The sequence below is a fragment of the Vidua chalybeata genome, chromosome 14, assembly GCF_026979565.1.
Source record: "Vidua chalybeata isolate OUT-0048 chromosome 14, bVidCha1 merged haplotype, whole genome shotgun sequence".
NCBI lineage: Eukaryota > Metazoa > Chordata > Aves > Passeriformes > Viduidae > Vidua > Vidua chalybeata.
The window spans coordinates 4,218,165-4,244,119 of record NC_071543.1 but is presented as its reverse complement, the minus strand read 5'-3'; the positions used below and the strand labels follow the sequence as shown (position 1 = coordinate 4,244,119).

Below are 25,955 nucleotides of genomic sequence, written 5' to 3'. Positions count from 1 at the left end.
GAGGGAGGAGGGCAGGCGCCGCGCGGTCCCGCCCAGAGGAGCTGCCCGAGGCTGGTGGCGGAGCTGTCGCCTGGCGGCCCCGCAGATGTTCCCCGTCCCCCTCCTCCTCCCCCTGCTCCTCGCCCCCGGCAGCGCCGCGGTCGCCCCGGGGGTCACAGGCGAGTGTTAGCCCCGGGGCCAGGGGTGGCCGGGCCGGGTCGGTCCCGGGCCGGGTGCCCGACGGTCTGCCCTGGCCGTTTTGGGAAGGTTTGAACGAGCTGGGCCGAGTTGGGCCGCGGGGGGAGGCGGGCGGGACTTCCTGGGCCCCCCTCATGGAGCCACTCCCGGCTTTGGCTTTGGGAATCTTCTCCTGGCGCCTGATTTAACACGCGACGCCGACTCCAGGCTCGGGCACGCCTTAATCCCGGAGTAAAGCTTTTAGGGGAAGGTCGGGAAGGGACTTGCGGCTTTTCTCGGCTCTCAGCGCGGGTTCCCGGCAGGGGCCCGCGGGACGGGGGGCGGCTGTGCCCGGGGGTCCCGCAGCTCCGTCTGTGCCCCCCAAAGCAGGAAGGAGCATTTCCATGGCCCTGCTGAAAGATTTGGGGGTGTGGGTGGGTGAGAAGCTCAGCAGGGCCTGTCCAACGCGGCTTCAGCCCCAGAGCGTGGGCGGGGGGGATTGGGCCCCTCTGCCCCCTCAAGTGAGAGCCCACCTGCAGAGCTGCCCCAACCCTCAGCACAGCTCAGGAGGGACCTGGAGCTGCTGGACAGAGCCCAGAGGAGGCCACGGAGCTGCTCTGAGGCCCGGAGCCCCTCTGGCGCCAGGCTGTGAGAGCTGGAGGTGTTCAGAGAAGAGAAGGATCCCGGGAGACCTCAGAGCCCCTTCCAGGGCCTGAAGGGGCTCCAGGAAAGCTTGGGACAAGGGATGGAGGGGCAGAACAAGGGGAAATGCCTTCCTACTGCCAGAGGGCAGGGTTAGATGGGATACTGGGGGAAAATCTTCCCTGTGTAGGGGGTGAGGCCCTGGCAGAGGTTTCCCAGAGGAGCTGTGGCTGCCCCATCCCTGGCAGTGTTCCAGGCCAGGTTGGACCTTGTGGCTTGGAGCAGCCTGGGATAGTGGAAGCCCTGCCCATGAAACTGAGTGATCTTTCAGGTCCCTTCCAAACCAAACCCTTCCATGATTCATGATTCTATAAATAATTCCCTCTGCAGCTGAGGCAGGAAGGGCTCCTGCAGCACCTCCCAGGTGAATGAAGTGGGATCCCTGTGGCTGTGGGGTGACTCCTGCTTTCTCTTCCAGCCCGCACTCTCGCTCCCTGCTACTTGGCCGACCTGCGCCCGGCCTCGGGCAGCCTGGTGTCGGCCGTGGGCTGCACCGTGCTACTGACTGCCCCTGTGCTACGGGGCAGCAGGGCCGTGTCCTGGGAGTACCGAGCGGGCTCGGAGGAGGGGGTCATCCTCAGCTATGGCTTCCGTCACCCCCCCAACATGTCCCAGCTCTACAAGAACCGTGCGACGTTCAACGAGTCCAACCTGTCGCTGCAGGTGGTGCTGCAGCACGGGGACAGCCGCCTCTACCGCCTCAGGGCCCTGGAGGAGGCCACGACCTGGTTCCATCTGCACGTTGTGGGTGAGTGGTGCCACGGAGAACCCTCCTCTGTGGCTGGGAGCTGGGATTGCCACAGGTTTGAGCGCTGACACTGCCTCTGCCTCTCCTAGAGCCGCTGTTCCAGCCAAAAATTGTGGGCAACTCCTTGGTGAAGGCAGGAGTCAACACCAAACTGCTTTGCAAAGTGCTGCAAGGGAAGGCAGATGCCTACTGGTGGAAGAAAAATGGGGAGCTGCTCGTGGAAAGTGAGCGCATCAAGTTTGTGGAGAACACCACGCTCTGCATCCTGCGGGCGTCCATCAGCGACAGCGGCTACTACACCTGCGTGGTGAGCAACGCTGTGAGCCAGAATGAGACCTCCTTCCTGCTCAAGGTCCACCGTGAGTGCATTCCTTCCCTGCCCAGGAAAAAAACGGGGGGACCACCCCAAGAAAGGGATTCTCTCTCCCTGCCTGTGCTGAGCAGGCAGGCTTGATGTGAGGCTGTGGGTGAGTTAAATTCAGGTTAAATTTGCTCTGGTGCAGAGGGTCTGTGTTTTCCCCTTTGCAGACTCTACCAACGTGGTGCTGCCTGTGGTCCTGACCTGTGTTGTCATCGGCTCACTCGCAGGTGGGTGCTGGGGTGGGCAGGTGGGTGCTGAGGTGACTCTTTGCCCTGTTTCTGGCTGGTGGGTGCCATGGCAATTGCTGTGGCCACCAGAGGTGGGTGAAAGGGTCCCATGTGGCACATCCCTGCCAGGACCTGGCTCTCCTACCCTGGCATCCCATGGGCAGGGGCTGGGTTTTGTGACAGCTGCTGTTTCCAGCAGGGTGTCCCCAGTCCAAGGAGGTCATGCTGGATGATGATGGTGGTGGGGCTCTGAGCAGCCTGGGCTAGTGGAAGGTGTTCCTGTCCATGGTAGGGGTTGGAACTGGATGGGCTTTGAAGGTCCCTCCACCCAAACGGTTCTGGGATTCTGGGATTTTCTGATGCTGCTGCTTTGTCCCCAGGTGTCTTCGTCTGGTGCCGGAGAAGGGAGAACTCATGTGAAAACTGTTGGTAAGATGCCTCCAGCCCCCTCTTGGGGTGGCCCCCTTGCTCCAGAAAATATTTTCTCTCTACAAGCCCAAATTTATCCTTGGCTGGATCCAAGTGAGCTGGAGAAGTAGGAGAGCTCAGGGTACTATTCCAGCCTCTCTTGTAAGAGGCTGCTCTCCCACCCTGGAGGCTCAAAGGATTTGCTGTCTGCTCTATTTAATCCCCAGTCTGGAAATATTTCTGATTATCCACCCAGACCCTGACACTCCTGGTTACCTTAGCTCTGAATAATGGGTGGGCTTTTGAGTACTCCAGAGATTTCTGGGAAGCAAAGGATTCTCGAGATTTTCTCAGAAATCACTCCCTCTCTGTGACCACAAACACACTTAGGCTGTTCACTGGAGCTTCTTGGAGGGTGAGGGTAAGGATGGAGAGGATAAGGATGAAAACCCATCCCATGAGGTGGCGGGTTACAAACAAGGAGCTCTCAGGTGTCTTGTGCAGTCAGAACCCAGGGAACTGCAGACAAATAAATTGGCCAAGGTAGCTTCTGGAATCTGGAGTAGTGCAGAAGTCCAGATCTCCTGGTGCTGCCACTGCCAGTGTGGGACACTGAGCTGGCTGAGGCCCTGGAGGGGTCCAAGTGCCCAGGACATGGCTCATGTGGGTGCCTCTCTTCTCCTTGCAGGTAGAACTGGGTCAGCCCTGCTGTTGCCCTTCCCAGGTGGTGGATACTGCTGGGAGTGCCAGGTATCCCATCCCATCCCAGCCTCTCTTGGGCTCACTTGTGAAGTGTTCAAGCTGCCAGGACCTGCAAATATTTTTTTTAAACACTGGTTTGGACTATTTCTATGTTGTCCTGCTCTTCCTGTTGTGCATCCCTGGGGAGAGGGATGTACCCGCTCCCTCCCTCCATCCTCCTGGCTTCCTCCAGAGGCCTGGATGGGCTCATGGCTCTGGAAAGAGCCACTGTCCTTGCTGGGCAAATCCACAGTCGTGGGGCTGCTGGGAGGTGCCACAGTGCCAGCCCTGCCTCCCTGGGGCCTCCCGGTGCCCTGCTGTGCCAGGGGTTTGCCAGGGGGCTCAGGGGCTGAGGCTCTGGGCATCCTGCTCCATGTGGCCCTTGGAGGGAGGAGAAAGGGCAGGATTGTGCTGGGTGTGCAGGTGGAGGCAGTGGGAGCTGGCAGGGAATGGGGGAGCAGCAAAGGCGCTCAGTTTCTGAAAGCAGATCCCATGGAAATCCCTGCAGCTGGCAGAGGTGGGGATGCTCAGGAGCCCATCTCCTCTAGCCCTGGGCTCTGCAGGATCTGGGGATATCCCTGGGGACATCCCCTCCTCTTCCCAGCACCAGTGCTGGTGCCAGCTTGTCCTTTCTGTTTGCTGCTCCTGCGGGTGACAATGGCCTCAGCCTGGCTGGATACAAGGAGCCCTGCTCCTGTCCCCTGCTGTCCCCTGCTGTCCTCTCCCTCCCCATGCTGCCTCTGCAGGGCCCTCCTGGGCTTTGCTGTGGAGGAGATGTTACTCCTTCAGCTGAGCCAGGAGGCAGAGCTTGGAGAGAAGCGGATGCTATCCCAGGTGCTGGACCCCACTGTTGGTCACCTCAGGACATTTGCACCCCCTTTAAATCTGAGGGGGAAATCCCAGGTCCAGGGCCCTCCCTGAGCCAGTCCCCAGCACCTCTGGAGCAGGCTGGGGACCTCTCAAAGGCAAACTGGAAAATCGTAGGAGGGATCACTGCGGGATTCAGGGGCTGTAAGCAAGGGGCTATCTCAGCCTGGGGTTTCATGGAACCGTTAAAGGAAGCAGAGGAGTTTGGATGGAATAAATGAGATTCTGACCCTGTTGGAAGCTGCAGGACAGGTTGTCATGTTCTCTGTTGCACTTGAGGGTGTAAATGTAGCCACAGGTTTTACAAGAAATACTTTTCTAAGCGTTTTGGGGAGTTGTCTGTGACTGGTTTTGGAGACTTTGTGTTTTGTTGATGTCTGTTGCTGCTAATAAAGAGTGTGTGTTATCCCAGAGGGTATTGCTGTGATGTGTAGGGGTGGGAGATGCTCCCTCGGGGTAGTTGGAGCCTGGGGTAGCAGTGGGGTAGGAATCAGGCCCTGGTGGGGCATGGCTGGTGGCAGACCTGGGAATGCTGGATTTGTCCTGGTGTCCAGCTCTGGGAGATGATCCCTTCCTCTTGAGGACATCATTTGCTCCCCTTGTGGGGTTCCTGCATCCCCATCCCCTCCCTCACCTGCTCCTGTGGCAGTGACAGCCTGAGGGACTCAGCTGGGGTTAAGAACAGCCCAACGACTTTGCTCCAAATCTGGGTGAGGGTATTTTTAACCTGGCCCCATTCCCTGAGTCATGGGAGCCTGGCAGCTGCCCTGGCAGTGCCTGGGTCGAGCTGCCTTCCAAGGAGCTGGGTCTGGGCTGTCCCAGGGGGGCTTTTTGGGGAGGTTTGGGGTTCTTCTGGGGGCCTTTGGGTGCAGGGATGTGCTCAGCAGCTGTTTGTGGTTGGGAAAGGCTCCTTTGGGCTGCAGGAAACATCTCAGTGTGTTGTGACAGGCAGGACAAGCAGCCACTGGCACAGGCTGAGCACGATTTACGGAGTAAATAAATCCCAGAGTGTGTCAGACGCCCTGGGATGGACCTGAGGAAGAGCTGTTGACAGCATCCTCCTCCTCCCACCCTGGTTTTTGTGCCTTCATGTCCTTCCTCCGCCTTTACTACTGGTAAAGCCAGAATCTATTTCAAGGTACTACAGGGTTAGTCCCAGAAAAGTATTTCATGCTACTCCCGGGTATAACTTACACAAATAGCTCTAAATTGTTGTAAACAAACATTAAGTAAAGATAAACAAGTTAGAGACTCCTGCAGCTGCTGCTAAAGTGGCTTCTCTACTTCAGGCTTTGGTTTCCTGCAGAAAGGGGGAAATGTGCATTTGTCCTCCCCTGGGTCTGATTTATTATTAAAAAAGGCAGAATCAGATTAATTTAATGGACATTTATTATGAGGATCACAGAGGAACCCAAACTGAGACCCTTGAACCCCCTAAACCTGGGGGAAGGCTTGGCCTGGCTTAGCCAAGTGAGAGACACCCACATGGAGCTCAGCTGGGAATGGTGTCCTTGGTGCCTGGCTGAGACATTTCAAAGGACCTGGAAGGAAGAGGAGGGGGGACATGCTGAGCATCGAAATTGTTCCCTGTGAGGGTGGGAAGGCCTGGCACAGGGTGCTCAGAGAAGCTGTCAATCCCTGGAAGTGTCCAAGGCCAGGCTGGACAGGGCTTGGAGCAGCCTGGGATCATGGAAGGTGTCCCTGCCCAAGGCAGGGGGTGGAACTGGATAATCGTAGAATTTCCTTTCCACCTAAACCATTCTGTTAATCCATGAATCCAGGAGGAATTAAGGCTTAAAAACTTCAGGTTGAGGCCATAAGTGGGAGTTTTGAGTGGGCTTTCAAGTGCTTTGCTGGATGGGAACCCCACCAGAGCAGCCTCCCCCTGAACCCAGCAAGAACCTAGGGGCTGGAGGGCATGCTGGGCTGGATCTTTCTTGGGGTATGGGTCTTAAACTAAAACACAGGATAGTTTCCATATCCTGCTGCTTTTGCTTCAAGATGTACAAATTCATGTGAAAAATAGGAATTTATGTGGAAAATAGGAACAAAGGACCTACCTGGCTTTGTCCATCCAACAGTCATCACAGTCCTTGCTCCAGCTCTGAGTCGTGTGATGTGTAAAAGACAAATCTGTCCCCAGATCAGGAGAAGGTGTGAGAGGCACCAAGGGTGGGGTGTTGTATTTGGGATACAGTCCCTGGGGCTTCCCAGGGGAGGGAAACAGTCAGTGGGAACTATGAAACACAGGGGCTTCACAAAAGCCAAATCAACCACTTTTAAACAATTCCAGTGGCTGCTGGATGGTGCAGGGACACGGAGGCGTTGTGAGGGGCTGGAAGAGGAAGGAGGAGCAGACTTACAGCAGAGACCAATGGCGAGGAGCGGGAGGGCCGACACGGCCGCGGCGCTGCACACCAGAATGGTCACGTCCATGAACTCCGTGCATCCTTCTTCTACTGCCGGAGAAAACAGCAGGGGCAGGGAAAGGAGGAAGGTAGGTTGCCACCATGAAAGCACAAACACACAAAAAAATAGAAAATAAAATAGGTGGAGGATGTTTGAAACTGAATTTTGCTCCTGCCAAGATTTCACTTCCCCGAAACTCCTGGTTTGTTGGGCTTGTTTTTGGAGGCCTAAGAGCCAAATTGAAGGGATGTGGGGATTACACAAGCTGTGCTCTTGGGGCGGTCCCTGGAGGATCTCTGCTCACCGTGGCGGTGGTAGATGCTCTTGATGAGGAAGGTGCTGCTCAGCACCACGGCCACCACGGCCCCCGGCGCGGCGTAGCCCATGGTGCGCTGTGCTGCAGAGGTGCACAGGAAAAAGAGATGTGGATGAGTGCCCAGAGGTGTGGGTGCAGGGCTGGCCTCACCCAGGCACAGGTGAGGGATCCACCAGCCTGGGTCATCACAGGAGTTCTCATTTTAAAATGAGGATGATGTTTTGGGCAGAATAACCTCCCTGTGGACCAGTTTGGTCCATCCTTGGTGGGACCGCTCACCGTTTTTGCTCTTCAGATGGCTGAAATCCGTAGGCTGGAAAATCACGGTGGTGGCAACCAGGAAGGTCACCACGGTGAGGTAGCTCAGGGTGATCTCAGGCAGTATGACAGCCACAGAAGGGCCTGAAAGACAACAGGACAAGGCAGAGACCCCAATGGTCCATTGCCCACCCCCTTCAACACCTGGGAACTCTGCATTACATGCCTTCCCCACCCTCCTCTGACTTCCAGCCTCTCCTTGCAGCCTCTCCATTCTCTGATCATTTTACTGTCCTGCTGGGATTAATCCTGGGAAAGGGCTCTGGGAAAAGGGGAATAACTGTATTAATTGTCCAGGGGGGTGTGTAATGCACGTGGTGGTCCAGCTCCTCCAGACCTGGAGATCACACATGGAGACCACACATGGATCACGAATTTCTCTGGATGGGTCTGTCCCCCATATTCCATGGTGTGACTCCCCTGTCCCTCACTGCCTTCCTCTCTGGGCCCCACTGGACTCTGCATCTCCCATGGGTTCTGTCCCCCCTCCCTCCAAACCTCCCCACAGTCCCCTCTGACCTTCCTCCCACATCCAGAGGATGCCAGCGGTGCCATCCAAGATGCAGGCGATGCACACCAGCCCGCAGGTGTAGGAGCTGAGCCACCTCCAGAGCTCCCCCCCTAAAAACCCAGAGCAGAGGGGGTGACCGCTGTGACCCCTGCAAATCCTGTGCCAGCCATCACCCCTTCCTCAGGATGGGATGCAGTCCATCCCCACCCAGATGCTGTAGGATATCCCAGGATCTGGGGGTTCCCAGAGCAATGCTCTTTGCTCTCCCCCACCAGACAAGGGAAATGGGGTCCTGCTCCCCCCCAGCTCACTTATCCTGAGCTTTTCAGACTGGCAGACGGGAATAATTAATCCCCACGCTGAGACAGCAGCGAAGACCACAGCGATCACTGCAATTCTCAGGGTGTGCTTCAAGCGATGGGAGAGACCTGGAAAAGAGCAACCCCGAGGGGCAGGAGACAGGACGTCAGCAGGACCAGCCCCCTGGCTCTGGTGGCCTCAGGGATCCTCCATCACCAGGACAGATTCTATTTATTTGCCACTTGGTGGCCAAATACACTCCATGCAATGTCCAGACTGGGGTGGGTGCTCCTCAGAGGCTTCCTGGCCACCCTCCTGCTCATGTCCCGCTCAGCATCACCTTGGCCAAGGACCATAACTTTGGACCTGCCCCAAGAGGGAACAGCCAATCTCCTGCCAAGGACTATGCCTTGGTGGGATCAGAGGCTGGGAATTGCTGCTGATCATCCCAAGATGGGCAGCTCCTGGCAGCAGCATGTGCACACTGCCTCCTGGGGAGGGTGGCCAGACCACGAGTGATGGAGGCTGAGGGATTGGATGGAACCATTGAGACATCCCCAGGGAAGGGTGGAGGGCAGGAGGAGCAGTGGGAGGCGAGACCTTCAATGGTGACCTCCAGGGAGGTTTCTTGCCAGCTGATCCTGTTGCTGGCATTGCAGGAATAGGAGCCGCAGTCTGACTTCTTGGCTGGACTCAGGTACAGAACACTGCGGCTGCTGGACAGCTGGGAAACCCTGTCTCGGAGAAGGGGCTGCCTGTCCTTCTTCCAGGTGATGGTGTCCACTCTGCCCTCTGCCACCTCACAGACAACCTGGCCAGTGGCCCGAGCCAGGAGACTGCTGGTCTGGAGCTGAGGGCGGGACACAGGCTCTGGAAAGGGAACAGAGACCCCAGCACTTCTCTCAGACATAGAATCACAAAATGGTTTGGGTGGGAAGGGACCTTAAAGCCCATCCCGTTCCACCCCCTACCATGGACAGAAACACCTTCCACTATCCTGGGTTGCTCCAAGCCCTGTCCAACCTGGCTTTGGACACTGCCAGGGATGGGGCAGCCACAGCTTCTCTGAGAATCTGTGCCAGTGAATGTGACCCTGAGCATCCCTGATGGGCCCTTGGGCTGCAATTGCCACCACAGCACCAGCCACAGTGTGGTCATGGGTGCCTTTCCCTTGGGAAGCCCATCCTGCTGCTGTGCTTTCCAGGACTGTGTTTTTTTGCAGTTGAATCACTGCTTTAATGGATGTGGCTAAGTATGGAGCACTTTGAAATGCATCAGAAAATGAGAAAATAGCAGAGAAGGCAGCAGATGCCACTCAGATTGTGTGTGGTTGGATGGAGAGGTGGGTGGTGAAGGGCCGTGGTGGCATTATAGCCATGGTGTGATTGGTGAGATAAGCCAGAGCAAATTAAGGGAATTGCTGGCAGCAGTGCTGAGGAGGGACTTGTGGGCCGTTTCAAGTGCCTCTTTTCTCTGTGGTGGCAGCTGGTGCTTGCAGAGGGCAAACGGGACAGCCTGGCCTTGAGAGGGTGGTGGCTTCTCCAGAAACCTCAGCTCCACTTGCTCTGCCAGGTGTCCCCTGGCAAAGTGCTGGGGGGAGGGACCCTGCAGGTGGCAGAGTCACAGCAAGCCACCAGTCCCTCTGTTATCCCTCTGGTTCCTCCACCACCCCCCCAGTTCCTCCATCCTTGCACCGGTCCCTCCATCACCCCCATCACCCCACTAGTCCCTCCATCATCTTACCAGTCACTCTGTCATCCCTTTATCCTCCCACCAGTCCCTCCATCTCTGCACTGAAGTGTGGGAAACAAGGGATGGAATTGCCTTTCCAGGATGGAACTTGTCCCTCTGTCCCAGCCAGGCCCCTGGAAGGTCTCACTGGGCAGCATTTCCAGATTTGCTCCACCAGGATAGGTCTGGAATCTCTTTCCAAGGTCCCTTGGTGCTGTCTCCACACACGACAGGTGCAAACAAGCTCAGGACCGGTTGGTAAGCCTTTGCTCAAATCCCTTCTGCAGCCCCTTTGCCCTGGCTCTTGCTCCATGAACAGACAGATTCTGCTTGGATCCATCACCCCGCTCCTTCCCTCCCACACCCACCACTCACGGAGGACTTCCAGCTGGATTTCCAGGCTCCTCCTGTCTCCTGTGTTGACAGTCACTCTGTAGGTGCCACTGTCACTTTCCTGGACATCCTCCAGCAGGAGAGATCCATTGGATGGATGGAAAACAGCTCGTCCTGCATAGGGAGAGTGGATGGCTGGGGCGTGGCCCCCCTCGTGCTGCAGGATGGGGTGGGAGCCGGTGCCATTGAGGAATTCCCAGCACATGGAATTGCTGTGGGTGTCGTTATCCAGCCCAGGGAGCAGCACTGAGGATCCCACAGCAGTGGCTCTGTGGACAGCTCCCGTTGCTCCCAGAGCTGGAGGGAACAGCACCAGCAGCCCTGGAGGGAGGAGAGGGGTAGGGATGGGGCTGGAAGCAACTGCTCTGGGGAAAGGTGTCTCTGCCCATGGCAGAGGAGTGGAATGAGCTTCTCCTACCTGAGTTTTTGTTGTACTGACCTAATTTCCATGGCTCATTCCCAATTTGGAGAACCCTGGGAAGGTTTGGGTTGGAAGGGAGCTCAAAGCCCGTCTCATTCCAGCTCTGCCATCCACAGGGACACCTTCCACTAGACCAGGCTGCTCCGAGCTCTGTTCAGCCTGCCTTTGAACACTTCCAAGGATGGGACAGCCACAAAATTCCTGGTCTTGTTTGGGGCTGAAGGTGTCCACGTGCCCCCCACAGTGCAGGATGGAGCCACCATCCCAAAATTTCTGGGCTTGTCACAACTTGGGCTCTGGCAGGTGCTCAAGGACTTAAGGAGGAGGTGCTGTGGGAAGGTCACAGCTGCCAGCCCCCCATCTCCAATAAAGAGGATTCTGGGAGGGAGGAGAGGCTCCCCAGCCCCCGTGGCTCCAGAGCTGGGCAGAGGCCAGGGATCCTCACAGGCTGTGTTTGCTCTCGGCCCTGTCTCAGCTCCTGCTCTGATAAGCACCTGTTCATCTGCATTCCCACTGCACCTGCCAGGCAAACTGCCCTGGAAACTCCTGCTGCTCCCACTGGGATGGTGCAGCACAGGTGGGAGGGAAATAAGTGTGACAATCCAGGTAAAGTCAAGTTCATCAGGTGATTTTAATTTCTTACTCTTATAACCTTGAAAGGCAGCTGTTTTCATGCCCTCCTCCTCCCCAGACTGTAGATGTGGGGGAAGAAAATACAATTTAATGATTAAAAATTCTTATTCTCTGAAAATTTTCCTTTTTCTGCTGATAAAACACTATTTACAGAGAAGAGAACAACGAGCTGAAGGAAAGAGGAAAACACTCCATCTTTTGCAGCTGCAATGGCCAAAACTCTTCCTACAGACACTGAGAGCTCACTGACATCCCAAAATCAAGCTGTAGGGTAATGGGCTTCCTTTCTATTTTAGATGCTCATCCTGAAAATCTTTGTGCATTTGGATCTAGCACATGTTGCTCAGAGCAGCTGTGGCTGCCCCATTCCTGGAAGTGTTCAAGGCCAGGTTCAGAGTGTTCAGAGCAAGCTGGGGATGGAATGGGATGAACTTTAAGGTCCTTTTCAACCCAAACCCTCCTGTTATTCCATGGTTTATGTTTCAAGGCAGCCAGGAGCACAGTGAAAATGCTCACATGAGTTTAACTGAAATAAAATTTGTGGTTTTAAAAGCATCAAATATTTTTACATATCTATTTTTAACACAAACACAGATATTAACATATATACCGATATTTATGTCTGAGTACATCTATCAGCCCCACTACAAATCTAGCTCCAGCAGACTTTTATCCCCAGATTCATGCGTGGCCCTTCCACCACCTCTCTCCTTGGACAAACATGCCTTTGCCTTCTAGGTTAAACCTTTTACCCACCTAAAACCTCCGGCCCAGAGCTCCCCACACTCGGCTCCAAAGGGCTTTGGAGGATGCGAGGAGCCAATGAGGAGCCCCCGGGCCGGCCCCGGCTCCCAGCCCTGGGCCCCCTTACCTGCGAGGAGCACCCAGGTGGTGCCCAGCAGCTCCGCGGGACGGCACAGCAGCATCTGCCGAGGGAAACCAGCGCCAGAGCGCCCCGATTAAAAAAAAAAAAAAAAAAAAAATCCCCTCACAATTCCGCGCCGTGCTGGGAGCAACAGGTGAGGCGGTACCGTGGGTTTGCAGCCCTGGGATGGATTCCCGGTGCCGCGGGTATTCCCAGCCTGTTTTCCTGCCGATTCCCCTCCCAGACTCTTCTCGGGAGTGGCAGCAGCGGCAGCTCCCGCTCCTGTCGCCACTCCCCCGGGGGAAAAGGAGCTGCCGATGGCTCCGGCACCGCGCTGGGATCCATCGGCGGCTCCCGGGCCGCCGGAGGCTCTGCCGGCACAGGGCAGGGGGTCCCACAGGAATAAAAATTACAGGGGGCATCCCAGGTCATTTTCATGCTACGAGGCCAGAAGATCCATCCCTATCCCTTCCCCACAGGTCAGTCCTCTCCCAGAGCCTGCAGCAGAGTTGGAACTCGACCCAGCCCGGTTCTGGGGGGAGCAGGGGTTCAGTCTGGCTCTAAAACACCTGTGAGCAGCTTTTTCCTCCACCCCGTGAGGTGTGCTGGGATCATCTCTGCCCCACAGGCTTTCTGCAAAGGGAATTTAAGTTTACGGGAGGGATACTCCTGGAATCAAGACCCGGGGACCTCATTTGGTTACATCTATCTCAAAATAATAGAATTCCAGACGGGTTTGGGTTGGGAGGGACCTTAAAACCCACCCTGTTCTACCGTTCAGCCATGGGAGGAGACCCCTTCTACTGGACCAGGTTGCTCCAAGCCCCAGATGAGCTGGGAGGCTAAAAATGGAAATACTTTTCAGCTGGGCTGGAAGCAGCTTCCCCCAGTTTTATTCGAGTCCTGTGAGGGTCCAGAGGCTCCTGGTGGCATCAGAGGGGACCAAGGGGGACACACTGAAAGCTGCACCTGCACAATCCTCAGAGCTGGGAGTGAGCAGAGGGCTCTGGAGTGCACTGGGCGGGGGGAAATGGGAAGCTCTGGGAGATACTGGAGGGAAAATGTGGCCAGCAGGTCAATGAGGAGGGTTTGGTTTCACTGCAGCGCTGAGGACTCTGGGGAGCCCCAAAAGCTGAAGGAGGGGCTGAACTGCAGAGCCAAGAGGAAAGGGAGGGGTTCCAAGGGAGGAACTGGGGTCCCTGTGGGACAAGCCCACAAACAGGGACGGGGGGAGTGGAGCCAGCTGAAGGTCTGGGCGTGTGGGAGGGACACTCGGGCTGCACGAGGTGAGGGACAGACGGCCCCAGCGGCAAAGGGGACCAAACCGGAGACCTGGGACGTGCGGATGGGAACGGAGGATCCCGGGATACAGCAACACCCTCCAGCCTCTCTCCGGGTTCCATCAGCTGTGCTGGCCTCACCTGCCTTCAGATCAGCCCCAGGGTCCTGCAGGCACCCGCAGGTCCCCCAGACCGAGGTCTCCAATTCCCTCACATCATTCCCACCCTCTGCTCCACCCTTTGGTACAACGGGCACCACATCCCACAGCTCCTAAAAAACGTTCACAGCCACAGAGGCTCTGAACAGCAATTCCTGGGCTTCTCCGGAGGGATGGAGAGAGATCAGCGGCACGAACTGCACCGGCACCGCCGGGAGCCCCGAGCCCGCCTGGGATGGGACTCGTGGGTTTTTGAAACACGAATTTCTGGCATCTTGTGCCATCGTGTGGCCAGGGAAAGGCCCGTGCAGCGGCACGGTGCGGGGGAATCAGGGAGGGGTGTGCGGGATGCCGTGGGTGGGTCAGCCCAGCCCGAGGGTCCCGCTCGCCCAGGACGGGGACATTCAGCGCGTTCTCGGCCACACTGTCCCCGTCGCTGGAGGAGGGCGATTTCCAGCAGGGAATGCTCAGACACTGCAAGCAGAACCATTTTTCTTTCCTTGGCTGTGGAAGGGAGTGATTTTGTCCCTTTCCAAAAATGGAGGTGGAAGAGGAGGGATCCTTTCTTTTGCTGGGCTCATTCCAATGGGAGTCTCCCCACAGGTCCCAGCTGCTACCTGGCCACACCACTGCCACCTCTAACCTTTGTCCCAGGGGCCTGGTGACACTTTTTAATGGTAAATACACTTTCTCTGGCAAGCCATTCTAATTTTGTACAATCTTTTATTAATATCATTGTGATTATTGCGATTTCTTCAGTAAATTGTGACTCCAACTCAGAACCTCTCCTAGTGTTTTTCTTCCACTATGGAAAGGGGTTTGCTGGAGAGGGGCTTAATTTTCCTGCTGAGTTTTAAAATTGACTCCTACCAGGATCCAAGGCTGCCATTGGAGCTTTACCTAACAGAGGGCAGCTCCCCTGGCACCCTCTGCCCAGCCTGGGCTTGGAAATCCCTTTGAGCCCTGCTGACTCCCAGGGGCTCACAAGGGATGGGAAGCACTGGGAAGGGAACACCGGGACTGGGGGCATCAGGGAGCTCAGCCCACAGCAAGAGCAGATTTCAGGACTGTCTTGGCACCACTATCTCTACATTCAGTGTTTGGATTAAACAAGAGCAGCGAATTCAGCACCTGTGCACCTGCACTGCCCCTGCCCTGAGGACACAGAGCACCTCACACACAGCACAGTTAGGGGTGAAGGGGCACAGCCCTGCTTTAAGGTCTGGTCAGAGCAGAGAGAACACCCCAAAAGATATGGCAGAATGAAAAATGTCTAACAGCAGGATTTGCTTTTGTTCCTTACCCTGTGGCACTTCAGCATGCCAGATCCCAGCTCCCAGGAGCTGAAAGGCACCTGAGTTACATTCAGAGGAGGAGAATTTTAGGAAAAAATACACCTAAAGAGTGGGTTTCATGCACCAGAGAGTATGATGATGACCTTAAGATTCCTTAAGAAAGGATGGAAGAGGAGGCACAGTGGGAAGTTTGTCAGAAATCCTGGGGCTGCTGAGTGTTGCCCTCCACACAAGTACAGTGAAACAGGCAGAGTGAACAGCAGCATGGCAGTCAAGGAAGAGTGGGAATTCCATCCCTCATTTAACATCATGATCTCTGCTTCCCAACATGCAGATCTTGGTGCTTCCCTTTTCCTTCTCTAACCTAAACCTTCCAAGAAACACTCAAAGTACACCAGGATCTCTCCAGGCCCTCTTTGAGGCAGAGCTTGGCTGCTTGATCAGTTGTAAGAGACAAGATCCCAGAGACTTCCATTCTGCTCTGCTAAAAGTCCCCTAAAACTGGCAGCTCAAAAAAAAAAAAAAGAAGGCCAAACAGGGAATCCTGAAGGCACTTGCTTGGAGGAGCACTTATTGTGGTGGGATTAACCACAACTGAGCCACCCTGGCTGGGAGCACCAGGCTGGGAGCATGGACAGCAAGAGCTGCCTGTGCTCAAAGGTAGAGCGTGGTCCCAAAAAATGGTACCACAACCTTTGGTTTCCACCTGCCCCCTCGCCTGAGCAGGCCCTGGGAGCTGCTTGGAGAGGGTGGAGGTGTCTGAGTTATTGCAGTGTTTGTGTCGTGGTGAGGCACCAGCACAGAGGGCCCAGAGCACCTGGGGAGGCACCAGCTCACCTGGCCTTGTATGCAGTGGGGCTGAGGGCTCCTGCCTCTCCCAGGGGTGGCACTGAGGGGCTGCTGGCTCTCCCAAAAGTGGGACTGGGGGCTGCCAGCTGCTCTCAGAGGTGACACTGGGGGCTGCCCGCCTCTCCTGGTGGTGGGACTGGGAGGGCCCTGCCTCTCCCAGAGGTGGGGCTGGGGGCTGCCTGGCTCTCTGGAGGGTGGGCTAGGCCTGCAGCCCCAGCAGGCGGGCAGTGTTTAGCACGTCGTCCCTCGTCAGGTAACACCCACAGAGCTGCCGGTACCCGGTGAATGCCTCCCGGCCGTGCAAGACACGCCAGTTATCCACAAACAGGACCTGCAGGGAAGGGAAAAGGTCATCAGGAGGACAGCAACCACAGCAGGCAGGGCCAGGAGCCTCTGGCAGGGCAGGTCCTGGGGATCCCTGGACACTAGAAGAGCAGGTAAGGGTGTACCACAGTGGGCACGAGCCTCCTGTTCCACATTGACACAGGTGAGGCTACAGCCAGCTGTCCCACAGGATCCAGCACAGCTCTTTCATCAGCTCTTTATGGAGCCAGCCCAGAAACACATTTTGGGATTTCTTTGCCTTTCTACTGGAGAGGAAATAGCTCACCAGCAATAGACAGTGGCCAACTTATCACTGAATCCCAGAATGCTTGGGTTAGAAGGAACCTTAAAACCCATTTTGTTCCACCTTCTGCCATGAGCAGAGACACCTTCCACTATCCCAGGTTGCTCCAAGCCCCATGGAACCTGGATTTGAACACTTCCAGGGATGGGGCAGCCCCAACCACCTGCCTCTGTGGTGTCACCCATGTAAGGTCTCAAACATAACCTCAGAACTGTAATTTCTTCTGGAAGAAGTGAAAACCTGAACATTAAGTGTTCTGGCCTCTCTGCTCCTGAGGATTCTCATTTCAGTGGCTGGAAACTGGGACTAACTTTCCTCTGAGGCAGAGCTTGAACTAAACATCTCTACCTCACCTGGGAGCTCATACTGCTTTAGGACAGCAGAAAACACACATGCAGAAGCCACTACTCTTAATGCTGGAGCACCCAGAATGAGGAAAACTGCTGGATGTGGCAGTGCCCAGACACTGGCACACCCACAGAGCAGCCTGCCCTTCTCCCTGTGCCAAACCCACAGCTCCCAGTCCCACCCTGGACCAGTCCTAGAGGATGCAGCTCCAGGTCCCACCTTGCCCGGCTTCAGCTTGACCCAGAGCTCGTTGTCGGGCCGGCGCAGCTCAGCGGTGAGGGCGCGGTGCGCCTGGTACCAGCGGCGCACCACGTCATGGGGTACAGTGTTGATCACGGCACGGTCGTAGTTGTTGTACCTGCAGGGAGAGGACAGACAAGAGACTGCCCAACATGGCTCCAGGTGCTTCCAAGAGAACCTCAGGAGCCTGTGGGATTAGTGGGTATTTAAGGGAGGCTGCAGAGGTGACCAGCAAGGCTCTGCTGCCAGCACAGGACTTTAGGGAACACAGCACTGAGAGCAAGAGTTTACTATCAAGTGTACACCTGTTCTTCCTGGTTTTCCATGGAAGGACATGGCTAGACTGAGGGTTGCTTAGAATAAAAGTGCAAAGCAGTGCTGGACAACCTCTAGAACTGAGGCAAACTGGAGTTTCAAAAATCAGCCCAAGTTCCCTTTGGAAGGGATCACTCTGCATTCTCCCTGTTCCCTGAGTGCCAGGATAGTTTCTAGGGGCTTCTCCAGAGAAGGGCTGAACTCTTCTGCATCTCAAATAGAATGGGATGAGAGCTTGGAGCTGAAAGGAGAATGGCAGGAGTAAAAAAATCAAAGCTCAGCACCAACACCCATCCTTGTATCAGCGGTGCTGAAGCTACCTCTAAAGCAGGAGGAACACAGGATGTGTTCCTGTGGTTTCATCCCTGCTCATCAAAGATACACTGGTTTTCAGCCCATGGAACATTCTGGAAAACCACCACCACAATGCCCTCTCCTCCCCAGAGGCCTCCTGGCCATTACCTGATGAGGTAAAGCTCGTTGTTCCAGGGGTAGACATTGAGCACTGGCCCCACTCCAATCATGTGGTTGTGGCAGCCGCCCACATTCTCCACGTACTCGTGTTTGAGGGGCACCTTGGCCAGCAGCTCAAAGTGCTCCGGGGCCTGGCGCAGCACCTGCTCGGCCGCGTGGAACCCGTCCACCAGCAGCGTCCGCCCTCCCGTGCCTTCGTGCTTCAGGCAGTGGAACACCTGGATGCTGCACAGAGACAGAATCCGAGAAGAATGACCTTGGCTGCCTGTCCCCTGGGCACAAGGTGCTCCCCAAGGACACAGCCAGATGTGTATGGATGCATCACCCATCCTTGCTGTTTCTCCAGACCCAATCCCACATGTTTTGCTGGGTGAGGAGGCAGCACTACTTGTGCTGCTTCCAAAACTTAGTGAAACGAGTCTGGGGACTTCAGGAGCTGCAGGATGAAGGCTGTGTCACCCAAAATCCAAACCCAAAGAGGCTGTGGCTGCCCCATCCCTGGAAGTGTCCACGGAAGGGCTGGATAGGGCTTTGAGCAACCTGGGATAGCAGAAGGTGTCCCTGCAGCAGCACGTACCCGCAGGGCTCCTGGAAGTAGGTGGTGTCCGTGTGCCGGTCCAGGGCCAGCTTGGTGTAGGCTGTGTCTCCCCGGGAGAAGTCAGAGGTGAAGTACCACATCCTGCCATAAATGGTCTCCCTGGAAAAGAGATGGGCAGTTATCATAGGTCAGTGTCTGGGTAAGGCACATCCTCCCCTACATTTGAGTTATTCCCCTCTGTCCCATGCAGAGTCATTAAAGCAGAACAACGTCACAAAATTCAGATTGTCAGAGATGGTGCTTCTAATCCCTCTTCTGGTGTTCAGCTCCTCTGTTTCCTCCCCAAAAAGCTGGTGGTGACAAGTCTTCCCCTCCACAACCACTGATGTTTCCATACCAACCATCATCCCCAGTCATGGAAGTGACACAAGGAGTTGCCTAAGTGCAGCCAGCCCTTACTTGTATCCACACAGGGTTGCCCAATAATTCCATTTCTTCTTCCCAGAGTCCTGTTTTCACTACCTCCCCCCTCCAACATGCACAGGAGGGAAGGGACACCAGGCAAGGCCAAACAGCAGGGGGTACAGGGGGAGGGTGCCTGAAGACAAAAGCTGGTTGTATATTCCCTGGAGCCCCTTGTTTCTATTTGGAGTGACTGTTCATTAAGAAGAATCCCTCCTTTTCCAACAGCCCCAGGCAAATCAAACTGTTTCCACAGCTTGGATAAAGCCTCGAGCTCAGGCCCTGGCCTACCATGCTGGTGGTGGTGCTTTACACAAGCGCAGCACCAACACCTCTCACTGTTTTTCTCTAGCAAGAGCTCCAACTGGTCTTTGATCTCCCTGGCTCCCAGGGCCAGGCTGCCCTCGTGACCCCCCAAGTCATAACAGGAAATGTCTCTCCTTGCAAAGCCCTGCTCTTCCCAGCCAGCCACTTCCTTCAGTCCCTCCTCTCTGCACAGTCCCACTGTCACAAAAGTCATAGGATGCTCCAGGGCCAGCTCAATGACTGAGTGATTCACAGCTCTTCCATAAAGGAGGGTGGATCCCACAGTGGGATCCTCTATCCCAGGTCCAGGGGAACAGCCAGAGCATTTGTCTGCACACCAGGCCATGCCACACAAAACACAGGACAAGGAGGCAGCAGCTTTCCAAACAGAAAGAAAACAAGTTTATCCTTCCCAGGATAGCCCAGATACCTGATTATGCTGATCCTCTTTGCCAAGATTTCCGTGTCCTCTTTGGTGGGAGTGACATTCTCCACAAAAGCAATCCCGTACAACAAGAAGTTCTGCAGGAATTCCTTCAGCCCCTCGTCTGTCTCCAGGAAGCTCTGGCAGTCGATGGAGGGGACCTGGGCTTGCCGATAGATCTCAGCATTCCAGAGGATGCGGGGGTGCATGACCTGCTGCTTCTGCCCCTCATAGCTGTTCCTCACCAGCCACTCCAGCCCGTACCGTGTCACATGTCCATCCGGCCCTGGCACAGGGACAAGGGCAGAGTCACCAAAATCCCACTGACCAGCCCGACATTGTGGCACCTGTCAGCCCAGGACAGGCCTCACCCTTGTCACCTGTCTGGGGATGGGTCCTTTGCACCCTGCTGCCACCCAAAACATGACCTGAAAGGCCATGAATCCTAAAGGTGTTGTCACTGCTGCCACAACTCCAAATTCAGGACAGCTGCTGAAACCCTCTCCAAATTCTCAGCAAACTGTTGCATCTGCAGTGGTTTTGGGTTTTTTTGACAGGCCTCCAAGGGCAATCAAAGCTCTGAAGTCAAGCCCTCAAATAAAAGTAAGCCCCACCAAAGGAAGAAAGCAGCTGGGAAAGGGAGGAGAAAGGACAGAGAACGGGCATGGTGAGCAGGGCTGACAGCTGCTCACACAGGACAGGGAAGGAAAAGAGAAGCAACCTTGTCATGCCCAATCTGTTCACCACCTGCACTACTGGGGGAGTTTGACCAACCCAGACACTGCATACACACAAGAAGGGCTGGGGCAGGAAAACCACACCGCTTTGATGCAGAGGTGTGTTTAGAGTGAGTGCACTGTTTAAAACCTGCTCACGGCTCAGTATCTTCCCACACAGGCAGAACTGGGGGCAATGCTGTCCATCAGCAGCCACAGACGTTCAGGACTCACAGGTGAGGAAGAGCGTGGTCTCATCCACCCGCACAGCCTGGGGCTGGATGGCCAGGTCCACGCTGGCTGTGTCCAGGCTGCGCTGGTTGGTCTTGGTGTTGTAGCAGGAGGCGGAGCGGCAGTGGTCCCGCAGCCACACGAAATCCAGGCGCATCACGGTGCTGCCGTACCTCAGCTCTGCCAGGGATGGGAGCAGAGGAGGCTTTGGGGCAACAGGGAGGACAAACAAAGCCGAGAACCGAAGCCCAGAGCCCACACCTTATCATCCCAATTACAGGGGATGCAGTGGTACCCCTTGACATAAATTGTCACATGAGGAAGACCTGGCAGAGGATCAAAGGCCTGGCTCCTTTGCTTTGTGTAAAATGCTGAGGAATTCCCTTTGCTTGCAAGTGACTCGGAGTACTGAGATCTCACTGGCTGCAGCTGCCAACACCCTGCACAAGGTGGGGCAGCAGAGGTGGGAACACACCAGAGCTAAGGGGGGCTGTGCCAGGGAGAGCCTGAGCATGGCACAGAAAATGGTGCCCGACAGGTCATGGCTCAGTTTTTGTTCAGGAATCCTGGATTTGATTACTTATTTAGCAGTGCCTCACTTATTATAGAAGACAAGGCTGCTCCATCCTGCCTTTGGGAATTCCAGCAGGGAACATGAAACAGCCCCCAGTGTGCATACCTCTAATGCAGGCTATTTCAGAAGGAAAACATACATCATTCCAGGGAACAAGGGTGGAATCCCTCCCTGCTGTCCCCAGGCAGAACACCCAGGAGCACCCTCCCCCAGCACACCTACCGAGATAGTCTGGGTGCAGTTGCCAGGCACAGTGGGGGGACGCTGGGCCCGTGGGGTGGCAGCGTGCCGGGGCAGCCAGGATGGGTCCGGGGCCCCGGGGCAGCCATGGCCAGCGATGTCCGGTGCTCCCACGCCACCCCTGGAGCAGCCACGCCAGCCTCTGGCACCACATCCTGGCAGTCAGGAGAGAGGGGACAAGGTGACTTGGACGTGATACTCTGTCCTAAACCCCAGCAGGACACAACCCTGAGGAGACACAAAGGACATGCCGGGATCCTGTGAGGCTGGGGAGGCCCTGGCATAGGGTGCCCAGAGAAGCTGTGGTTGCCTCTGGACTCCTGGCAGTGTTCAAGGCCAGGTTGAACACTGGGGCTTGGAGCCACCTGGGGTCATGGAAGGTGTCCCTGCCCATGGCAGGGGGTGGAATGGGATGAGCTTTAAGGTCCCTTCCAACCCGAGCCATTCCATGATTCTGTGATTTACCAGGCAAAGCCATTCCAGGAGAGACAGCTGTGTTCAACACTCTTGTGCAAAACAGTGGCAAAGCCTCATCTCTGAAGGTCTTCTCCCCCCTCCAGCATTCCGAGTTTGAATTCACCATTCCTGGATGGAACTGCAGCAATCGAGGAAGCAAAGTGACCTTGGTTAGAGAAGCAATAATAGAGGAATCGAGTAATTAGGTCAGTTCTAGAAAAAGCAGGCAAAACAATGAGGAGGAGGAGGAAGATCTCTGCTGCTGGTGAAGGACACAGCTGGCATGGAAGAGAAACCACCGTGATTAATTTTAGGATAGAGATTAGAAGGCGATTTCTCCGAGGGAAATTTGTAACAATTCTTCAGTGCAAAGAGCAAGGGCAAAAATCTGACAAGTTTTAAGAGATGATGCCTCAGTCTAAATGCCCATCATGTTTATGAATTTCTGGGGGCCAGGTCTAAACCCAGCAGGATTTTAACAGCACTTTGAAGTGCATTGAAATGTGGTCTCTCTGGATAAGACACAGGCTCAGAAAGCATTTCTTATCCTAGACTTCTGATTTTCCTTCATTTTCTTATCTGGAGAGTCCAGGCACTGGAGCTCTGGATGTCCAAGCTGCTTCTGCTCTGCAGAGACCTCAAAAGCTGCTGATAACAACCAAATCCACAGAGGTGCCACATTCCCAGCCAGCAACTTGTTAAGCAGGGATAAAAGAATGCAGACATCCCTAGGGAGAAAAAGTGGGAATGTTTTTGAAGAGAATATTTGAGATGAAGGAACCCTGACACACTTCAGCCACGGAGCCCTTTCCATGAGAAATTTTCCCAACATCCAATCTAAACCTTCCCTGGCACAGCTTGAGGGTGTTTCCTCTTGTCCTGTCCCTTGATACCTGGGAGAAGAGACCAAACCCCCTGGCTCCAGCCTCCTTTTCCAAGATATCCATTTCCTGCTCCTGCTGCCCAGCTTTGAAAATCTGCTATAGGAAGAGGAATGAGCCCCATCTGACATGCAAATCTCATAACCAAGAGAAGAAAAACTACAGCTACAAAACCCAGGAGCTGCCCCTATGTTTATCAGCTTTAAAATCTTTTAAAAATTATTTAAATCCCTGAACCAATGATTAACAAATCCTAAGATTATCTGAGAGAGGGAAACTCTGTCCAGTTTGGCTTTTGGATCCCCTATCCCAGTGAGGGGTGGAAAAAAGAAGGAATCTTGTTTGCACACATAAACTGGACCCAAAATGCCAGGAAAAGGTTCACCCACAAATCCATTGGCACATGGCCCGGGGCAGCTCCAGCCTTAGTTTGATCTTTCCATACACATTTATTTTATCTCCTCCTCTCCCAATATCAAAACTGAGCAGGGAATTAACACAGGTAATGGGAAGTGACCCAGATAATTAAACCTAATCAGGGAGATCTCGTGTTGCTCTTCCAGGAAGAAAACACCACAGGCAGCTCAGTGAGAGCCTTAAATTCCATCTGTCCAAGAGATACTAAAACTAAGGGGCATTGAACCCCCAAAAATCTGTATGATTGGGGAGGATTTATAATTTTTGTTGTTTCATCAGAGCTAACAGCTGAATGAGCTACATGAACAGCAAACTCTCTTCCTGCACCTCCTGCTATATCACCTTTATGCTTTATGTCCAGACACCTGCGCAGCAGTGAAATGAGAGAATTCCAGACAAAATTTCCCTCAGAATTCAAAGGGAAAGGGCAGGAGGGAGCAGATATTAAATACTCAGTGCATAAACACACATGGTGGGTGACACAGGACCCACAGGGTGAAGGAGAGAACAGTGCTGGAGGGAAAAGCAGAAACCTCAAATCTACTGTGGTTTGAGGAATTCCCATCAGTCTTTGGAGAGAAAGGACAGGAGATGCTGTGGAAGGAGCACAAAGGAAGGCTGGGTTTCCTAGAGGTTACCTCTAACCCTAACACTGCAGTTTGTCTCACAAGAAACATTTTAAGGAAACAAAACTGGGTTTAACCTCTCTGAGGAAAAGCCACAGTTCCCATTCTGGGCAAACGAAATGGTGAAAATAGGAGTGAGCAAATAGTTTCAGCAGTGGGAACATCTAAGAAAGGAGAAACCTCACAAATCTGGAGGCCTTCACCAGCTTTTAGCCAAGCCCTCCAGGGCATGGGATGACCCTGCTGCCCTCCCTGCCCTGCTCCAGCCTGTTTGTCCAGCTCTTCTGAAAAAAAAAGGTGTTTTCTATTAAAAACACCTCAAACATTCAGCTGCTTACACTCACTCAGTTTTTACTTCTGGAAGCACCTGGCTGGAACCAAAGTTTCTGTTCCATATGGAATGGGGAGGTGTCAGAAGCACAACAGTCCAAAGTGAGGGAAAGGAATTTGGCTTTTGATCCTCTGTGATCCTTTAACCTGACAGTTCTCTCTGCAGTGAAGGAACACCAAGAAGAAGAAGAATTCTGCACAGGCTGAGCTTCCCTGAGGACTCTGCCAGAGCCAGAGGAGCCAAGAGCACAAGCCCAGGTGACAAACCAGATCCCCCAGGATGGCAGCACCTCTTGGACAGGACACATGCAGAGTTTAACAGCTTGAGCTGACTCAGTTAATTACAATTAATTACCACAGAGACAAAAAGCAGACTGACTGTTCCCTGCTGAGCTTCTGCCCTCACCCTGCAGACAACTCCATCAAATCTCAGCTGTCAGGAACCAGATTCCCCTTCCAGCCCTTCCCCACGTGGGATTTCAATGAAATTAAGGAGCTAATAAAGACATCCCAGGCACTGCCAGCTTCACAGCTACTTCATTTTCCTGGAAGCAAAGGGAATTATCTGCTCACCCCACTGACCACCTGACACCAGGCCCCATTCCCAGAACCTTATTCCAGCCTCCTGTTTGCGTTTCTCCCAAGCAAAGCCTTTCCAGGCCACACAGCTCAACAGAAACAAGTTCTAATTCTGGTTTTTTTTTTTTTTTTCTTTTTTTTTTTTTTTTTTACTTCCAGCAAAGCAGCCAGCCCTGATGGTAGAACTCCCCCAGAGGAGTTTTACTCCAATAAACTCCTATTGCTAAATCACTCCATGATCGGGTCCTGCCTGGGCAAAGAGGAGCCAGGCAGCTCTCCCGGGCAGGGAGGGATTGTGTTTTTCCAGGGAATGAGGGAAAACAACTCTGTCCACGAGCTGCAGCCTTTCATTCCCTTTCGCTGGGACCGTAATTCCCGTGTGAGCCCGGGCCTGACATTACCTGGGACCCTGGAACGCCGGGCGGAGCTGCGGGATGATGGAGCGAGGCTTCGGCCGGGCTCGGGATGCTGCAAGGATCACGGAGGGGCTCTGCCGGAGGGAATTCCGCAGGGTCAGCACTGCTGCTCCGGGCTCTTCGCCGCTCCCTCCTCCTCCTCCGGCTCCCTGCGCCCACCAGGCCGAAAGCGCCGCTCGGAGCTTTCCCACATCGGCCGCTGCTGCCCGAGGGAACCGGCGTTATCGGTGACCCTGTAAAGAGGAAAAAAACAAGGAAAAAAGCTACGTTGCAAACGGGTTCCCCTCCGAGGCGGCCCAAGCGCAGCCCCCGAGCCCCGCTCCGAGCTCTGGGTCTGGGGGCACCGCGACTGCCGAGCCCCGCCTCGGCCCCCGACCCACCTCGGCGGCTCCTCGGCGCGGCCCCGGTGCCTCGGAGTGGCGTTGCCGGGCCGCAGAGCCCGCAGGCGGCGGCGGGGCCGGGTCGGGAGCGGGGCCGGGGCCGCCTCAGGCCGCCCCGGGGCGGGGCCGCCGCCGCCACAGAGACACGCGGGGCAGAGCGCCCGCGAACCATAGAGCCGGGCCGGGACGGGACGGGGCCGCCCCAAGAGGCGCCACGGCTCTGGCGGCCGCTCCAGTCCGGGAGGCCGCGGGACGGAGCGCGGCATGGAGCTCGGGGAAGGGGATGGAGCGCGGCGCAGGCCCCGTGGGACGCGCGGGTGCCGCCAGCGTGCGGACAGCGCCAGCGGGCTCGGAGCGGTGCTGCAGAGTGCTGCCCCCTGGCGGGCAGGCGGGCAGATGGACAGCGAGAGGAGCGGCGCTGCCCTGTCCCCGTGCCCGTCCCTGTGCCCGTCCCTGTCCCTGTGTCCATCTCTGTCCCTGTGCTCCTCTCTGTCCTTGTGCCGGTCCCCGTCCCTGTCGCTGCCACTGCCTTGCTCCATCCCTGTTCCTGTCCCTGTGCCCGTCCCTGTCCCTTTCCATTTCCCCGCACTGCCTTACCCCATCCCCGTCCCTGTCCCTGTCTTTGCTACTGTCTTGCCCCGTCCCTCTCCCCGTCCTTGTCCCCGTCCCTGTCCCTGCCCCTTTC

The 25,955-nt window shown here is 55.3% G+C and overlaps 2 protein-coding genes across 5 annotated transcripts; one reads left to right on the top strand and one right to left on the bottom strand.

Moving 5' to 3' along the window:
• On the top strand, positions 1-4,621 carry LOC128795171 (HEPACAM family member 2-like). The gene is made up of 6 exons (XM_053955734.1): positions 1-158; positions 1,277-1,606; positions 1,696-1,965; positions 2,135-2,194; positions 2,575-2,623; positions 3,291-4,621. The coding sequence occupies exons 1-6, from the start codon at positions 86-88 to the stop codon at positions 3,292-3,294; spliced, it is 786 nt and encodes a 261-aa protein (XP_053811709.1). The 5' UTR covers positions 1-85; the 3' UTR covers positions 3,295-4,621.
• Positions 4,622-14,248: 9,627 nt separating this feature from the next.
• Positions 14,249-25,435, bottom strand: TMLHE (trimethyllysine hydroxylase, epsilon). 4 transcript variants are annotated; one of them, XM_053956022.1, is made up of 10 exons: positions 25,271-25,435; positions 24,876-25,123; positions 21,651-21,780; positions 21,168-21,413; positions 20,375-20,551; positions 19,431-19,710; positions 18,272-18,391; positions 17,683-17,919; positions 16,885-17,023; positions 14,249-16,020 (listed from the first exon to the last, which is right to left on the bottom strand). In XM_053956022.1, the coding sequence occupies exons 4-10, from the start codon at positions 21,337-21,339 to the stop codon at positions 15,889-15,891; spliced, it is 1,257 nt and encodes a 418-aa protein (XP_053811997.1). In that variant the 5' UTR covers positions 21,340-21,413; positions 21,651-21,780; positions 24,876-25,123; positions 25,271-25,435; the 3' UTR covers positions 14,249-15,888. The 4 variants fall into 4 exon arrangements, with proteins under 4 accessions (XP_053811997.1, XP_053811998.1, XP_053811999.1 ...); XM_053956023.1 differs by having other exon boundaries at positions 21,168-21,340; XM_053956024.1 differs by lacking the exon at positions 21,651-21,780.
• Positions 25,436-25,955: the final 520 nt, after the last annotated feature.

What these genes read in the sequence shown, in the direction of transcription:
- LOC128795171 (XM_053955734.1), top strand. Translation starts at nt 86, where the DNA reads ATGTTCCCCGTCCCCCTCCTCCTCCCCCTGCTCCTCGCCCCCGGCAGC. An exon ending in GGTCGCCCCGGGGGTCACAG is followed by an intron (nt 159 to 1,276) that starts GCGAGTGTTAGC and finishes TTTCTCTTCCAG; the next exon opens with CCCGCACTCTCGCTCCCTGC. An exon ending in GTTCCATCTGCACGTTGTGG is followed by an intron (nt 1,607 to 1,695) that starts GTGAGTGGTGCC and finishes TGCCTCTCCTAG; the next exon opens with AGCCGCTGTTCCAGCCAAAA.
- TMLHE (XM_053956022.1), bottom strand. Translation starts at nt 21,339, where the DNA reads ATGTGGTGCCAGAGGCTGGCGTGGCTGCTCCAGGGGTGGCGTGGGAGC. An exon ending in ACTGCACCCAGACTATCTCG is followed by an intron (nt 20,552 to 21,167) that starts GTAGGTGTGCTG and finishes CATCCCTGGCAG; the next exon opens with AGCTGAGGTACGGCAGCACC. An exon ending in AACGAGCTTTACCTCATCAG is followed by an intron (nt 17,024 to 17,682) that starts GTAATGGCCAGG and finishes CTCTCCCTGCAG; the next exon opens with GTACAACAACTACGACCGTG.